The sequence below is a fragment of the Entamoeba nuttalli genome, assembly GCF_000257125.1.
Source record: "Entamoeba nuttalli P19 unplaced genomic scaffold asmbl_9628, whole genome shotgun sequence".
In the NCBI taxonomy this organism is placed as follows: Eukaryota; Evosea; order Mastigamoebida; family Endamoebidae; genus Entamoeba; species Entamoeba nuttalli.
The window spans coordinates 1-17340 of NW_008579739.1; the positions used below are offsets into that span (position 1 = coordinate 1).

Below are 17340 nucleotides of genomic sequence, written 5' to 3' on the forward strand. Positions count from 1 at the left end.
GAATCTGTTAATATTTTAATAAATGAATGATTTTTTGTTATTTTTAAGTAAATTAAATATGTTTTAATTTGGAGTATTGGAATTTATAAAAAACTAATTTTTAGAAAAGAAAAAAAATTAATACAAAATTCTGTAATTTTATTTTTAATTAAATATTCAAATGAAAACACAACTTGAAATGGTTTATTTAATGAATGTTTTACAATACTTTGAAAAATTTAATGACATTATAACATTTTTGTTTTGTAATAAAAAATGTAAAGAAGCAATAGATTCAACAAGAATCAATCCATTGATACGATATAAATGTGAGGATAAATCATTAATTATTCCAAAAGGAAGATACATTAATACAAAGAAATTATTATTTAAACAAATTGAAATATTTCCGAAGTTAGAAACAATTGAATGTGATGGAAAATTTATTAAAGAAATAAGAGAAAAATATTCAGAATTAAAACAATATTATTTTAAAATTCACCATTGTAAATATGAAAATTTAAAATACATTCCAATTAAAAATATTAGAAAATTAGATATTATTCTTAATAAAAATGAATATTTAGATTTCAGTCATTTTAATATTTCATGGTTAAAAATAACATTTATTGAAGTTTCAATTCATTCAATATATCAAATTATTTATTCTATTCCAAAAAATATTAATACAATTATTATAATAACAAATAAACAAATTAATAATATTATTAAATTATTTCCATATTCTAAATGTACAATACAAACTGAAGAAGGTTGTTTTAATAATAATGAATTTAATACAAATATAAAAATAATGGAAAATTATGATAAAAATTCTTTATTATATCTTCCTAAAGAAACTATTATTAAATCAGATAATGAATACAATGAATCAATGTTATATTGTGAAAATATTACATGTACTAATGTAACAGGAAAATATCAATTTTCTAATTATTTAAAAGAACTGTCTGTTGACAAACTTTCTACAAATTTAAATTATTTAAGAAAACTTGATATATTAGATATAAATATCATCTCAAAGAAAATAGAATTACCTCATATTATAAATTCAATGTTTATTAACTCACAACAAATTGATATTAATAATATTATTAATATTAATTCTATTCAAATTAATAATTTCTATCTTTATAACCATCTATTTGTATTATCTAATTTACCAACTTCAATTAATGAATTACATGTAATAAAATCAATTCTTCCTTTAAATATTAACTTATTACCTCAATTAACATTTTTATCTTTATTTGAATGTAAAACAAATGAATTAATTCTTCCATCTTCATTAAAAAGATTTGAAACAGAGTCATTGACATTAACCAATAATAACTTTAATGATCTTACAAGTAAACTTACAAAAGTAATGGTTTATGATGACCATTTTTATCATTTTCAAAACCCCCAACTAATAGAGTCATTAGAATTTGGAAATATGAATGAAATTGATATTTCTCAATTCATTTGTTTAAAAGACCTTATCATTGTTTCATCTTCTTTTAAAAATATACAAATACCAAAGACATTAACTCGTTTCGAGTTAGAATATTGTACCATAGTTTCATCATTAAACATCTCTGAAAGTAACATAACTGACCTTTACATAGGATATTCTAATCTTCACACTATTACCTTTCCAACTTCTATTAAAAACTGTTATTTAAGACAAAATCATCCTTCCTTAATATATGCTCCAAATATAGATAATTTATATCTTAAATGATATTTTTTTTTCCCAAAACTTAATTTTTTTAAGATCGCCGTCAAAATATAAACCAGTTACTAACTTTTAGATTCAACGATAAAAAAAAAAGATATTAAAATGAATAATAAAAAATATTATATTAAATAATTAACTAATGAGGAACGAATAACAAGTTGGCTTAAAAAGAAGAATAACAGATCAAAATTTTTATTCATTAGAAATGGAATTTAAAGACGTCACTAATAAAAATTATAAGGACCAAGCTATTTTCTTCCTTAATGCTTTCTGGGCTGAAGCTGGAAAAGACGCAGAAAATATTTGGAGATTATATTTCCTTGTTACTGAACTTGATGTAGAAAATGGAGCAAATGGAAGTAAACTTGATGAATTTGGAGCACATAGATTCTTTGAAAAAGAAGGAATTCCATTCTCAGTCCAAGAGATGAGACAAAAACTTAATGTTTCAGATCCAAAGTTTAAGAAAATTGCATTCATTGAATTTCTTTTATACAAATATAATCAAACCATTAAGGAGTTAATGGCTAGACCTCAAGGAACTAATGAGGCTCTTATTAAAGCACAAAAAGCAATGGAAGATGTACAAAATGAAATTCAAAAGATTGAAGATAAAAAGAAAGATTTAGAGAAGAAAGCTGCTCAAGGAACTGGTGTTGCTGCTATGAGAGCTAATAATGAACTTCAACAACTTCTTTCTGGTGATAAAACTGAATTGAATAGAGCACTTTTAACTGCCGAAGCTTCAGTTAGAAAAGCACAAAAGAGTGGAGGAGATGGAGAATCCCCAGCTGGTGCTCTTTGGTGGTTAGCAAGAGAACTTGAAGAAGCAAAGAAATATAAACCACAAAAGAAAGGAGGAGTTGCCAAGTAAGTAATTTTTCTTACATTAGCTAATTGAATTCATTTTTATAAATGAAAAGTTTGATATTTCTTTGAAATAGAACTTCTTCTAATATAAAGAATAATTTATTCTTTATTCTTCTTGAATGTTTAATAAAATATTTAATTAACAAATCAAATAAAACTTTCATTAAATAAACTAACAACAATCAGAAACAACTCAATTTATTTCTTTTGATTTTTCTTATCAGCCTTCTTGATAGTCTTAGTAGCTTTCTTCTTATCTTCTTTAACATTTTGTTTGTTTTCTAAATTACTTTTAGCAGCTGCTAATTTAATTAAGTTATGTTCATTAATAAGAAAAGCTCTGAGGATTTTCTTTTGGACACATTTATGGCATCTAACTCCTCCATATGCACGAGTGACAGTTCTCTTGCTCTTTCCTAACCATCCATATTGATGTGGTCTAATGTGTCTTATACCAGCAAGAACACATCCGCAATCACCACATTTAACTCCATTAGAAATTTTTTGTCTGTGTTGAACAGTCATCTTTCCTCCAGCAGTTTTAACAATTCTGATTCCATTAGATTTGGTATTGTATGAGTGTTTTCTGACGTATGTTACTCTGACAGCCATTACGAGCTAATCAATCAATTTCAGATTATAGGGTTGTTTTTCTTGCTCATTAGTTATTATTCTATTTAACTTTTTTATTATTCTTTTATAGAATAACACCTTTTTTTAATTTATATAACAAAATATTTCTTTAAATGTGATTTGTTGTTTTTAATCTTTTTTATTCTTTTTTAATACAAAATAATTTTATTAAAAAATATTATCTTTTATACTATCAATTTATTTTATTACCTCAAAAATAAAATAAAATTTAAGATACTTTAAAAAATTCATTTAGCAGGATACACATATAAAAAGGCTGCAGATTTGTATAGGAAAGAATAATTACGAAGGAGATTCATCAATTTCATTTGTTTTAACACAACAACTTGTTCATCAGTTTCTTTGTCATGAACTTTAACTATACAATTTTTAATATTGTATCTATGAGCTTTATCCCAAGGTAGACCATCAGCCATTAAAGTAAATAAGATGTCTTCTAATTGTGTGTCAGGAGTACAATCACGAAGGCAATCACTTTGATTACTTTCAGGATATAATACAATCACAGGGAATAATAAAACGTCTGAATCTTTATCTATATTAATATTTAATGGAACATACATACCCATATCAGTCATTAAATCAAAATCACGTTGAATAATACCCTTTTTACGTAAAAACTTTTCATAATTTTTAGGTTCTTCAGTGATAGTCATTCGTTTTTTCATTTCAATACAAAAATCTCTTAATTTAATAAATTCTGGATCATTTTTCTTAAGGTTAAGTCCAAGGTCAATACAAACTAAAGCATCATCATACTTATGAAGTCTTAATTTAGCTGTTGCCATTCTATAGTAACATTTAACATTATTTGGAACACACTTTAACGATTCAGTACAATCATCATATGCCCTACCAAAATTTTCCATTTTAATTTGACATGCAGCTCTATTAGAATATAAAGCTGCAAGCAAATTTAAGTCTGTTGGTTTTGCTTGAATACCTTCAGTATAATATTCAAAAGCATCTTTAATCTTACCAACTTTAAAACATTCATTTCCTTGTTCTCTGAAATTAGTTGCTTGTTCATCTGGTGTTCCTTCATATTTTAACGCTGCCAATGCATCAAACAACTCATTTCCATTTTCTGGTACTTCTGTTGCAAAAAAAGGATTTTGTTCCCATGGGATATTTGTCATGTTTATTATTTCTGGTTTTGTCGATGTTTAGGGTTTTTTTTGTTTAATTAAATTCTTTTTCCTTTTAATTTTTTTGTAATATATAACGTATTTTATTAAAATCATTCAAAAAATTTTCATTTGAAAAGAAAAATCACCCAGAAGAAATGTTTTGGTTAAGACTTATTGATAGAAATTTTGTTCTGATGAATGACTAATTCAGTTGTATTTAAAGAAGTAGTTGTAATGCACAACTCATTAATTAAACAATGGGAAATTGGTTGTCTAAAATACTTAGTGTTAAAAAAGAAACAAGAATCCTTATGATTGGATTAGATGCAGCTGGAAAAACTACAATTCTTTATAAATTAAAGATTGGTGATCTTGTTACAACAATACCAACTATTGGATTTAATCTAGAGACTATTGATTATAAGAACCTTCATTTTAATGTTTGGGATATTGGAGGACAAAATAAATTAAGACCTTTATGGAGATACTATTACTCTGGTACAAATGCTATAATTTTTGTTGTTGATTCAAATGATGATAGTGAACGTTTAGAGGAAGCAAGAATTGTTTTATTCAATGTTCTTAATGATGACTATTTGAAAGGAGTTCCTTTACTCATTTTTGCCAATAAACATGACCTTCCTCATGCCAAAAGTGTTAGTGAAATTGCAAAAGGTTTAATGTTATCATCAATAAAAGATAGAGAATGGTATTGTCAAACATCATGTGCAACAAATGGGGATGGTCTTTATGAAGGTCTTGATTGGCTTTCATCAAGACTTGAATAACAATATTTAATTCATAAATGAATTAAATATTTTTTATTTAAAGATTAATGTTTGAGCCATTTTCAGTATAATATGTTGTTTCGATAAAAATTTTCATCAAATAGAATGAAGAAAACTTTTTGAAGAATCCTATGAATAGTTTTATTGAGAATAAATAAATTGAAATAATTATAAATCATTCTTAATACGAATACACTCACCTGAGAATATCAAAAGACTCTAGAAAAAAATTAGAATGACTTGTCAAAGTTGTGTCATTATAAAAATAATAACAGTGATAATATCACAAAACCTTATTGTTACTTTAAAATTCTTTGAACAAAAGGCAATTATTTCTAATAATTCAAAAAGAATAATCATGATAAGATGTTTTAGTTTTTTAGAGTTGTGTTAAAAATCACTTTTAAAATTTACTAACTAAGTTATCAAGACTCATAAAGTCTCTTATGAACATTTATTTTTAATTAAAAAGTATAAGCATTACATTATTAAATTGAGTAATGAAGATAATGTTTAGAAAAAAAAAATAGTTGAAAGTGAGAAGTTATTTGTTTTCTTTTTTTTTTGATAATGGAATTACATTATTGTGTAATTGATAAAAAAAGGAAGAATTATTAAAATGAAGTCTTTAATCATTTAAGTATTATATTTCTACAACTAATGTCTTCATTCTTTTATTTAATTACTCAAAAAAATAAATTTATTATATATTTAGAAAATTATGTTCTAACATAATTGTTTTTAGTATAAATACTCCAATAGAAATAAAGGATGATAAATCCACAGAAGAATTTTTTTAATTCTATGAAAAAGAATAACAAAAATGAAATACTGAAGATTTTAATATTCCTTTCTCCAAATAAAATAAAAAAGATAATTATTCATTAATAATGTTTAATAATTAGGTTTTGACTACTCATTAACGGTATAAACTATAGAGTTTATCTTTCAGTTTTGGTATCTTAAAGTAAAGTTTCATTCCTGTCAATTTGAGGTGAACAGTTCTTTATCACTTTACCTTTCTATATTATACAAGTTTTTACAAAATAAAAATGAACTTCAAAAATTGGTTAAAATAAATCATAAACTTTTTTTAAAGAAAAATATGTAAATTTTCGGGAATATTTCGTTTAGTTAGGTAGATAAAAAAAGGGTTGAACAGAGAAATGATTCAATCTTAAAAAAAATAGAGAAGTGATGAGTATTTTGGATGAGGGTGTTATAATGTCATCACCTGCACCATCAACTACTCCATGTTTGTCATTTGTCCACAACTATTTATTTTTCTTGGTTTTATTTGTGGATTTTATTACTTTTGGCAAGTATACCAATATTTAAGAAATGAATTTGACACAAAAAGAAAAGTTATTTGAAATATATTAACCTTATGCTGTAGCTATTTCAAAAGATTTTTTTGTTGATGTCATTGAATCATCAGCAACAGAAGCTAATGCTACCAATCGACATGGGACAATCACTTGGTTTAATTTGGCTATTGTTGTTTATTTTTCCATTGGGGGTGGTCCTTTTGGTTTTGAGGAATCCATTCTTGTTTCTAACCCTGCATGGAGTTTATGGAGTTTGTTAGTTATTGCAGTGTTGTGGGCACTTCCACAATCAATGACTATGGCAGAATTATCTGTAAGATTTGAGGGAGGATATAATGAATGGGTATACAAAGCATTTGGATATCATGTTGGGTTATTTCATTCTATAGTTAGAACCGTATTTAATGTTTCATGTAATGCTGGATATATGGCATTATATTATGATTATATCAATACTCTTTATCATCAATTTTTATTCTTTGATTTCCAGGATTTTACATGGACATATTTTATATTAAAAATCCCAACATTGATTATTTTTGTTTCTATATTAATCAGTGTAAATATATTAGGGGCTAAAAAGTTATCTTCAGTTGGTGTTGTATTAACAGTTTGTGTTATATTACCATTTGTGATACTTTTCTTTATTGCAACACCAAAATTGGATTTAAGTCAACTTGTTAATTTCAATGTTGTTTCTGATGAGGCATCTTTTCCTAAAATGATTAGTATTGTTATGTTTAATTTAATGGGATGGGATTTTGTTGGAAATGTAAGTTCACAAGCTAAAAAACCAAAAAGAGATGTTCCAATAGCCATGGTTGTTGCATTGTTACTTGTTGTAATGACATATATCATTCCTACTATGGACTTAGTTACTACATTAGATTTTACTATTCCTCCTTCACACTTAGACTCACCATACACATCTATTGAACCTTTATATGTTTCTATGGCAAATAAATTATGGCAACCACTTTCATATGTTATTGAAGTAGCTACAATCTGTGGTGTATTTGGATTAGCGGCAATGTTCTTACAAACATCATCTCAAGGTTTATGTCATGCAACTCAATTCAATTTCCTTCCAAGAATTTTTTCTCGTTCCTTTGCAGGAACTGCTACACCATATTTTGCAATTTTATTCCAATCTGTATTTTCTTTTTCTATAGCAATTTTTGTAACATTTAACCAAATTGTATCACTTCAAATGTGGTTCTTATCAATTTCAACACTCTTTATTATGTGTTCATATTTGGTTATTCGTTGGAGGGCATATATTAAGAAAGCAGAAGTCGAGGCTTTGTTCTATTTACCATTCCATCCAATATTATTAACATTATTTGTTCTTCCAACAATTTTATTATCAATTTTTCAGTTATTCTATAAAGTGGGAGAATGGTATGTTATTGGCATTGGGTTAGTTGTCTTATTCATCTGTGAATTAATTACCATTACTGTGGTACTAATTCTAAAGAAGAAATCAACACGAGTAGAACTGGAAAATACAGGATATGAATCATGACTACACTAGAAGAGTATTTAAGTTGTACAGGGAAATATAACTGGTGTTTATTTTATTTTTTTTTACTTTTTTTGAACAAAGAAGATAAATGATGTTTATGAAAAAAAGAACTGTACTAAAAAAATACAAATGGAAGATATTGACTTAACAAAGATTGAAAAAAATATTTCAACCAAAGTCAAAAACGTTCTAAGAAAATATAACTATATTTACGAGAGTTGGGGAAATCTTCTTAATAAGATAGACGTGGTCAAACTTGAAAATAAAGAATTAAAAAATTCTATTATTGAAAATACAGAAAAGATTAAAGAGAAAGAAGATCAAATTAATAAATTAAAAGCTTCTATTGAAGCAGAAACTATAAAGAAAGAAAAAGAAAAACAACAAAGTAACATTAATAGAAAATCAAGAGAACCAACTGTCCAAGAATTGGTATTGTCCCAAAAAACACAAAAACAGAATATTGAAGAAAAGACGACTAATGAAGCACCTTCTTATGTTATTACAAATATTCTTAATAATAGTTTTCAAAATAGTCTCATCTTCAATTTATATTATGAGGATAGACAAGTAGATATTAGGAATATAATTTGGAGTACTTTATCAAATTCATTAATCTTATTTGAAACAGAAGAACTAAAGTATTTTGGGATTTTTATGAATCAAGCATTTTTCTTTTTAATAGACTCTAGGATAGAAATGGTTCAACCAAATACATTTAACTATTTTGACATCCATTTAAACAATGAACAGCCATACTTATTTATTGATAATTATTTCTATTTATTTAAAAAAGAAATAATTATCAATGACATTGAAAACCATGTTAATCCTTTATTCAAACAAGTAGTTCGTTCTTGGATGACAAACCAAATAGACACGAAACAAACTACTATTAAAATTAGAAGAGTTTTTATTTGGAACATTATTCAATTAATTTAATAAATTTCTTAACACAAAGGGTTTAAATTTTATTTATTATCATAACAAAAGTTTGTCTATCAAAATAAATTTAATAAACATTGACACTCATAAAAGAAATAAGAAATTGTTAACAATGATTATCATTAATAAGTAAGGGTCTGATTTTTTGATAGTATTCTTTGAGACTTTTTCATTTCTTCAAATGAAGATGTTGATAGCTTTTTGGTTAATTTATCACTGGTATATGTTTCTTCATCAATGCATGGAACATAACTTAAATTATAAGAGAATGATTGCTAAGAATATTGTGGTAATGTTTCTTAAGGTTCAATTTCACATTTATATAGGATAAGTACTTGACCAGTGTAGTATTTTTCTTAAACATCAAGAAGTATAAGTGAAGATGTTTGGTTTTGTGCATTTGTCATTTAAGATAAATTATTGGATTGTTCGTTGGACATTGAAAAACTAACTTAAAAGATGTTAACTTTTACTATTTTTTTTTGATGCTTTTAATAACTCAAAAAATTGATAATAAAGAATAAATTTCTCATAAGTAATAAACTTCAAATAGTTTTTATGCTGACCTATGGAAAATTTCCTTCATTCTTTGAGACTTTTTCTCTTTGTACATAGTTTTAGCTTGTTGAAGTTCATTTTGTTTTGTGGTAATTTCATTATCGAGCATTTCTTTATCTTCTGTAGGGACATTATGCTTTTCGTATACTTTCTTTTTCTTTTCTAACATACCAACTTCATTCTTTAAGTTCTTATACTTTAATTTCAAGTCATAATAATCAATCTTAGTTTGTCCATGCTCTCCAACATTAGGAGCATCTGTTACAATATTAGTGGTTTCCATTTTTTTTGTTGCTTCTCTTTACAGTAATGTTATTAAAAGGGGTTGTCTTTTCGTTTTGTTATAATTTAATGATTGTATCATCTCATATATAAATGAGAAAAGAGCTTTTCCTATAAAAATGATTTATTCAAAAAAAAAAATAAGTAGATATAATAATAAATAGGAGAACCTAACATTGAATTTAACAACAGCTCTTATTTGGTTCAGTTGAAGTATTGCCATCAATAGAAATAGTACTAATAGGGACTGGATGATTATCTTCTTTTTTCATAGTTTTAACTACTTTTCTAGCAACAGTCAAAAATGCTTCTTCTACATTCAATCCTGATTTAGCAGAAGTTTCATAATAAGGAATATCACCATTATTTTCACACCAATCTTTTGCTTGTTCGTTACTAACAACTCTTTTTGCTGCATCCTCATCAACTTTATTTCCCATTACAACAAATGGGAAATTTGTAGCATTTGTAGGATTAGCTCCAGACAGAAAGTCATTTTTCCATGTGTCTAGAGACTGAAATGATTGTTCATTTGTTACATCAAAAACTAAGAAACAACAGTCACTTCCACGATAAAACGCTTGTCCAAAACTCATAAATTTTTCATGTCCAGCTGATTTGTTAGATTTGATTAACAACTATTCCATAATTGAAAAAACAAACCAGTGTCCCAGACTTGTAATGCAACACTTTCACCGTCAACGTCAATTTCTTTTGTTAAAAAATCTGCTCCAATTGTTGCTTTATATTGTGCAGTAAAAGATTTGTTAATAAATTGATTCATTAATGATGATTTACCAACTGCAGAATCCCCAATTAGAATCATTTTTAATAACGTCTTCTTGGGTTTATTCATTTGTTTCTTCTAAATAATTTTTTAGTGCTTATTTTCATTCAAGATCGTATGGAATAAAATAGAAATGAATTTCAAATTTTTTGTTTTTCTTTAAATAAGAATTTTTTTGTTATTTTTCATTTAACATATTAACTAACTAAATTTGAGTAATATTGGCATTTATCGGGTTTTTATGCTAAAACAAATATATACCCCTATAAAATTAAATGAATTAATTATAATATATTAACTACCATAAAATTGAATTGTTGTATGTATTTCACTTCAGAAAAAAAACATTAAGAGAAGTAAAGAGAAGATTTAATTTGAACAAATAACTGAAATATAATGATTTGTTTGTAATTAAATTGGAATTTATTTTTGAAAAAAGGATTAAGATATAATAATAAAAACTATATTAAATAATAAGACTAGATTCTTCTTTATTCTTAGAAAGATCAATTAAATAATTAAAAAAACAATAAAAAAATAATTAGAAAGAAATAGAAAGAATTCTAAAATTAAGAAAATAGAAAGAAAAAATAAAAAGAAACCATTTTATTGGCTATTCAGAGATATTTAAAGCAATACTCATTTTTATTATTTAATGACTTGCCGCAACGCTAACCCACTTCTTCCTACATTAAACTCATTACAAATGAGTATTAATAATGGCTATGATACTAATTTCTTGCGTTGTGATATTGGTAATGTTTTTGTTCCAATAAGTCCATTACAAGTAAAAAAAGTTGAATTCTCATTTGATTTTTCTGATGATAGTTCAGACTATTCTAGTGATTTTTCTAGTAATACTTTTATATCTGGTTCTTGTGATTTCTAATTCTTATCTTTTGTACCTACAATAAAATTTTACTACTATTAATTTACTCAACAATTATCAAATAATTCACTCATTCACATTCAAGTTTTTATGTTAGTTCTTTTATTTTCTATAATATAAAAAGCATTCTAGTTGCATCTCTTCTATTCTATTTTTTCTTTCTAATTCATTATTTACTTTCTTATTTATTCCTTTTTGTCTTTTCATTTTATTTTAATATCATCAAAATAATACAAAAAAGGAAAAACAACAAAAATAAGTTAATTAAGTTAATAGAATTTTCATCTATTCTTCCTAGTTTAGAGGAGATTAATCCCATCCCTTCGTTGTTATTAAAAAAAAAAGAGTAATCTCGTTGTTTAAACTATCCTTTAGATTTTTCTAAGAGCATGGTTAAAGAATTCCTTTACTTTATTTGTTCCTATTTAAAATTTTCTCAAACCTCTTCTGCTTATTCCTTCTTTTTAGTCTTCTTCTTTTGATTTCTACTTTAATTTTAAACAATCTTATTTTCCTCATTTTACTTTATTTTATGAATGAGAGAAAAGAGCATTTCATTACCCCTATATTACTTTGACTGATTTTCTTTTAGTCTTAACAATAGTATATCCTTTTTCTTGGTTAATATTTATTTCTTAATCTCTGTATTAATAAATATCAATTCTTATATTACAACAAGTAATATTCAACCATAATAAATTGGTGCACCCTTTACAGGCATTACTTAATACATTTCTATTCAAAGGCATCATCACAACCAGATAATAACTAGGAGAGTTGAGGCTTGAACTGTATTAGTGTTTGTGTGTAGTGTTTCAGACGTAACACCTTAAATCTGGGAAAAAGTATTCATTTATTTAACTATTGAAAAGCACATACCAAGCTTCAAAAACACATTGCTGACTTCCTGGTTTCGATGCTAGTATATTGAATCGCAACAGACGTTCTTGAAGTTACAATAATATCATCAATAGTCTCCTTACTTAGTCCAAGTACATATTTAAACTTTTGATACTCATCTTTCTGAATGTCTAAGTGATAGATAGAAAGATTTTGAACTCATTTGTCAAATCCTTGTAGTTCAAATCAACCAACCAAGTACTGAGCAGTAATTCTAGAAGCAGATTGCTCTAGAGACATGAGCCTATCCATTAAAGTACATCTAGTATCTAGTTTGAATATCTTTGTAATGTGTTTACCATTAGAAAATTCATATCCAATAAATTCAACAATCTTGTCATTGTGGTGTATCTTATATTTGTCTGGAGAAAGAACAAAATGAACATTCATCATTGGAAGGGATTCCAACCCTTTAACCGACTTGATATTCAAAAGCTGATCAGAGATAATAAGAGCATCATCTCCTAAAATCATATAATCTCTCACAGATATGTTAAGCATATCTAAGCAGGCTAATAGCACTACTGCGTTTGCTATGGATCCGATAATTTGTGTAACTGGTGACCTACTCCCTTCCTTTTAATATGTATTGTAGAATCAGGAAACGTCAATGATGTGTTGATGAAATATTTAACTATTCTTTGGCAATTTTTCAAAAAGCCTTCCCCATTGAAAGATCTGTTTGCATTGTATCCCTCTACGCTTGTAAATATATCTTTAAAGATATGTTTGATCAAGTATCCAGCCACGTTATGGTCAAAGTGTAACAAATCAGTTGATACTCTGGATACTTTCTTTCGAGAAAACAGAGCTGTCTTGAACAAAGTATTCTTACTAAGCATGATGTGAGTAGATCTACGTGTCCATTCAATAATTTAAGTTTATGATAACTGGGGATAGTGCTTTCGGGCATAACTTGTTCTAATAGATAGACCCAAATAGTATGGACTTTGATGTTATCAAGAACGTGCAACTTTGACTGGGTTGCTAGCTTGTGTGGTACATATTGAATTGGTGCCTGATACTAAGCGTCATAGTACTGTGCAAAAGCATTGACGTTTTCACGGATTTTTCCTTTTGTGTGTCATTTGTGGAAAGTATCAACTGAAGTAGACTTGTCTAGATGTTGAGAAATCATTTCCCACCCCACATCTTGATGTGTTTTTGGTAATACTTCATTACAAATCATCATGGTTTGTTATTTTATCTTGAGAACTAGGTATGTATTACAAGCTGTGTCTTCTTTGAAGTAATCATTGAGTGATGATAAAACATCTTCTAAAGTAATGTCATAGGTCATTGGTTTTTCAGAGTAGTACTGTTTAAATATATTACTCAATTTTTCAGAATACAAATTTAAAATTTCAGGATTTATAGTTTCAGAAACAAACTCTTGAATAATATACTTGTAAGGGTGGAACGTAAACATTTTATTGTTTTTGTTCTGTTGACATTTTTAAATAAGAAGGAAAAACAAAACATCAAAAAAAAAAGATAAAAGAAATATTAAAGTGTTAAATAATTAATTAGAGTAATAATTACTAAAAGAGAAGTAAGTAATATTATTTTAATAAATAATTGGTAATAAGAATCAACAGTATCATATTCAATCATTAAATAAATTTGGTTTTGGTCCAAAACAATATTATTTAATTCAACTTGAATTTTTTGATAAGAAAATGGTCCAAAAACATGATTTTCTTTAAAAGAAAAGATGTTATTACAAGCCGGATTAAACCAATATTTTTTAATATTCATTCCAAAAGGTAATTTAATACTAATAGAATAATTTAATACACCAATTGGAAAACTATTTGTTATAAGAGGGATTTCTAATATATTTAAATTATTATTAATGAATTTATAATGATAGTTAATTGAAAATGAAGTAGACCAACCACCTAATAAAGGGTATCTTGGTTGAATAGTAATAATATTATTATTTTTATTAATTTTTGATGAATATCCATAAATAATTCCAGTTGAGTCATAATATTTATCAATTTGACTTTCTAATGGTAGTTTTAATTGTAATTTTTTTAAACAAACACTTTCATTTATAAATTCTTCATATTGTATTCTTTCAAATGGACCATCCAATTCATTTCCAATATTTTTTACATTAATAAAGTGTTCTTCAATAAAGTATTGATTATTCTTTTCAATAGAAATGAATTTTTGAATTAATTCTATTTGAATAGGATCAATAAAACTATAAAAGTCAATAAAAAACCAATGGTCTTTAGTTCCAACATAGTCTTCAAGAATAAACCTTTGAATATTGTTATTAATATTTGTAATAACTTGATAAAATGGTGCTTTAGAAATGATTTGTGATTGAAGACAATAAACATTAATAATACAAATTATAGTTTTATAGAAAGACATTGGACATAAATTTCCTTGATATCTCATTATATACTCATTTAATAAACTTTTTGTTTTTGTTCTTTTAACTGTAAATCCAATATGATTTTCTCTACAATTTATTATTCCACTTGTTATATTAGGTAATTCTAATATTATTTCTTGTTTATTTAATATTTCTTTGCCACTAATTCTTTTGTTAATTTCTCTTATTTACTTGTTAATGTATTTTTTAATTTGTCAAACTATTTGATTTTAATTGGATATTTTCTATATTCTTCATTTGTTAAATTACAATTTATCATTCCAATTTTTTTGGTTTCATTAATTAACATTAACATAGTGTATTGTCTTATTGGTTCATCAGATGTAAAATCAATTGAATAACTAAATGTTGGATTTATTTTTTCAATATTAAGTTCTCCTTCTATTATCTCATTGATAATAGCTCCTTTAACTGCCTTTACCAAAAAGATTACTATGACTTTCCATATCATTTCTCTCATTGCTCTTTGCTTTTAAGTTATTATTTTGTTTTTTTAATTTCTAAGTTCTTTGTTTTTGAGTTTCATCTTTTATTATTCATTTAGTTTTTTTTTTAAACTTTTGTGCAATATAAAAATACAATTTCTGTTTATTATCTTATTGTGTAATATTCTTGAGTCTTGTAAAGAAAATTAAAAAGCAATCAACATTCAAGGGAGAATAGGGAGATTGAACATTAATAGTAATAAAAAGCATAACAAAAATGATAAAAGAAATACCAATGCAAAAATGAATAAAAAGAAGACTTAAAAAATGAATTAGAAAAGTATGAGTAAATATAGGGATAACAAAATCATTATTCATAAGAAATATAGAATATAACTATGAATGAAATTAAATTGAAAATAAGAAAAGAACAAGTAAATAATATAAAAAAACAATTAAGATGTATATTCATAAGTGGTTTTTTGTTCTTATTGGGAAGTGATTATTTTAGTGCTTTTAATATTCTTTATTTCTGTAATAGTGTTCAAAGACATTCTTATTATATCTTTTAATTTGTATCGTTTTATTATAATTGACTATGAAGACTTTAGATATTTCATTTTTTAATGACTATTATTGATATTATTCTAGTGACTCATTATTAATCAATTATTTATTGGTAATATTAACAATGTTATTTATGAATATCTTATTTCTTTATTTTAATTTCTATTTAATTCATTTGTTATTCATCCATTTACTTTATTTGTATTATTTTTCTTTTATGTTGATGGATTACGTTCATTAATTTATTGAAATTATTATTCCTCTTACTATTTATTTTTTCTTCATTCTTTTATTTATTTTATTTGAATTATCTTTATTATTTTTATTAATTATATTTTTTGTATAAAACTGTATTTAAATCATAGTGTTTGTTAATTTCATAAATTTATTTTGTTGTGTGAATGTTATAAATATTACCTGGTTATTCTTCTTTATTTATTGTATAATTGTTTCTTTCTTATTTGATTTCTTTCTCTTTACTTCTTATTATTCTTTGTTTATTCTTATTTCTATTCTATATATTCATCACCTTGCTTCTATTAGTCTGTTTGTTGTTTTAATATAACTTGTTTTATCATATTTTAATATATGATATTTTTGAATAATTTGTTGGTTTGGTTCTTCTTTCAAGACAGTTTTAATAGTTCTATATTTTTGTTTATGTATTTTATATTTTTGTTAATATTTTATTCATTGTTATATGTTATATAATACTTATTTAAACATTTTATAATATAATATGTAATATAATTAACATAAATATACAATGTGAATTAATATTAATGTAACAAATTAAATGATAATAAGATATTAAAAATATTTAATTTCTATTTGTTTAATTAAAAATTATGGTTATAATAATAAGTTGTTAAAATAACGAAATTTCTTGACTTAACTTGGTTGTGAATATGATAACATTAAATATCTAACGATTTTGTTTTATTAGTACTATATTTTGAAATATCAATTTAATACATTTTTATGTCAAAATAAATACAATATTCAATGTCTATCAAAATAATTATATTATATTATAAATGAATATTATCAAATCGATTTTATATTCATTCATTAAATATTTGTTAATAATGAAATAAAAAATGTTCATTTATTATTTTATAAAATTCATATCAAAAATAAAAATGTACTAAATTAAGCAACAAATAATTAATAGATGTAAATTAACAATGTTTTTAGTTGATATTGAGAAGAGAATTAAGGTATAATGAATTAAACAAAAAAATAAAAGTAGTACATATAATAAACAAGTAGTGAAGAAATAAAGAAGAAATGGATTAGATTATACAAAAAGTGAAATAAAAACAACCAACTAATTTAATTATAAGTAATCATTTTTTCGTTTATTATTTGCAACAAAAAAGCAAAAAAAAGAAAGTAAGAAGAGAAAGATATAAAAGAATAAAAAGAAAGTAAGAAATTGAGTATGAAAAAAGAAAATAAAAAGTAATAAAAGAAAAGAGATAACAAAATAAGAAAAGAAAGAAGAAATAAATGGTATATTTTTATTTTAAAAATGAGAACTATTCAATAAAAGTGTC

The 17340-nt window shown here is 24.9% G+C and overlaps 10 protein-coding genes across 10 annotated transcripts; 5 read left to right on the forward strand and 5 right to left on the reverse strand.

The window, feature by feature from the left end:
* Window positions 1-160: 160 nt before the first annotated feature.
* Window positions 161-1723, forward strand: ENU1_202860 (hypothetical protein; the record flags this gene model as incomplete). The annotated part of the gene is made up of 1 exon (XM_008862155.1): window positions 161-1723. The coding sequence occupies one exon, from the start codon at window positions 161-163 to the stop codon at window positions 1721-1723; it is 1563 nt and encodes a 520-aa protein (XP_008860377.1).
* A 202-nt stretch (window positions 1724-1925) lies between these two features.
* On the forward strand, window positions 1926-2594 carry ENU1_202870 (TolA family protein, putative; the record flags this gene model as incomplete). Its single annotated transcript, XM_008862156.1, has 1 exon — window positions 1926-2594. The coding sequence occupies one exon, from the start codon at window positions 1926-1928 to the stop codon at window positions 2592-2594; it is 669 nt and encodes a 222-aa protein (XP_008860378.1).
* A 194-nt stretch (window positions 2595-2788) lies between these two features.
* On the reverse strand, window positions 2789-3202 carry ENU1_202880 (ribosomal protein L34e protein; the record flags this gene model as incomplete). Its single annotated transcript, XM_008862157.1, has 1 exon — window positions 2789-3202. One exon carries the CDS (start codon window positions 3200-3202, stop codon window positions 2789-2791), a length of 414 nt encoding a protein of 137 aa, XP_008860379.1.
* Window positions 3203-3471: 269 nt separating this feature from the next.
* ENU1_202890 (co-chaperone protein, putative) lies at window positions 3472-4383 on the reverse strand (the record flags this gene model as incomplete). The annotated part of the gene is made up of 1 exon (XM_008862158.1): window positions 3472-4383. The coding sequence occupies one exon, from the start codon at window positions 4381-4383 to the stop codon at window positions 3472-3474; it is 912 nt and encodes a 303-aa protein (XP_008860380.1).
* Window positions 4384-4631: 248 nt separating this feature from the next.
* On the forward strand, window positions 4632-5162 carry ENU1_202900 (ADP-ribosylation factor 1, putative; the record flags this gene model as incomplete). Its single annotated transcript, XM_008862159.1, has 1 exon — window positions 4632-5162. One exon carries the CDS (start codon window positions 4632-4634, stop codon window positions 5160-5162), a length of 531 nt encoding a protein of 176 aa, XP_008860381.1.
* A 1224-nt stretch (window positions 5163-6386) lies between these two features.
* On the forward strand, window positions 6387-8015 carry ENU1_202910 (amino acid permease, putative; the record flags this gene model as incomplete). Its single annotated transcript, XM_008862160.1, has 2 exons — window positions 6387-6417; window positions 6559-8015. The coding sequence occupies 2 exons, from the start codon at window positions 6387-6389 to the stop codon at window positions 8013-8015; spliced, it is 1488 nt and encodes a 495-aa protein (XP_008860382.1).
* Window positions 8016-8144: 129 nt separating this feature from the next.
* On the forward strand, window positions 8145-8957 carry ENU1_202920 (hypothetical protein; the record flags this gene model as incomplete). Its single annotated transcript, XM_008862161.1, has 1 exon — window positions 8145-8957. One exon carries the CDS (start codon window positions 8145-8147, stop codon window positions 8955-8957), a length of 813 nt encoding a protein of 270 aa, XP_008860383.1.
* Window positions 8958-9516: 559 nt separating this feature from the next.
* On the reverse strand, window positions 9517-9801 carry ENU1_202930 (hypothetical protein; the record flags this gene model as incomplete). Its single annotated transcript, XM_008862162.1, has 1 exon — window positions 9517-9801. The coding sequence occupies one exon, from the start codon at window positions 9799-9801 to the stop codon at window positions 9517-9519; it is 285 nt and encodes a 94-aa protein (XP_008860384.1).
* Window positions 9802-9982: 181 nt separating this feature from the next.
* ENU1_202940 (Rab family GTPase) lies at window positions 9983-10626 on the reverse strand (the record flags this gene model as incomplete). Its single annotated transcript, XM_008862163.1, has 2 exons — window positions 9983-10413; window positions 10464-10626. The coding sequence occupies 2 exons, from the start codon at window positions 10624-10626 to the stop codon at window positions 9983-9985; spliced, it is 594 nt and encodes a 197-aa protein (XP_008860385.1).
* A 3256-nt stretch (window positions 10627-13882) lies between these two features.
* Window positions 13883-15249, reverse strand: ENU1_202950 (dolychil-diphosphooligosaccharide-- protein glycosyltransferase subunit, putative; the record flags this gene model as incomplete). Its single annotated transcript, XM_008862164.1, has 2 exons — window positions 13883-14930; window positions 15077-15249. The coding sequence occupies 2 exons, from the start codon at window positions 15247-15249 to the stop codon at window positions 13883-13885; spliced, it is 1221 nt and encodes a 406-aa protein (XP_008860386.1).
* Between the last annotated feature and the right edge of the window lie 2091 nt (window positions 15250-17340).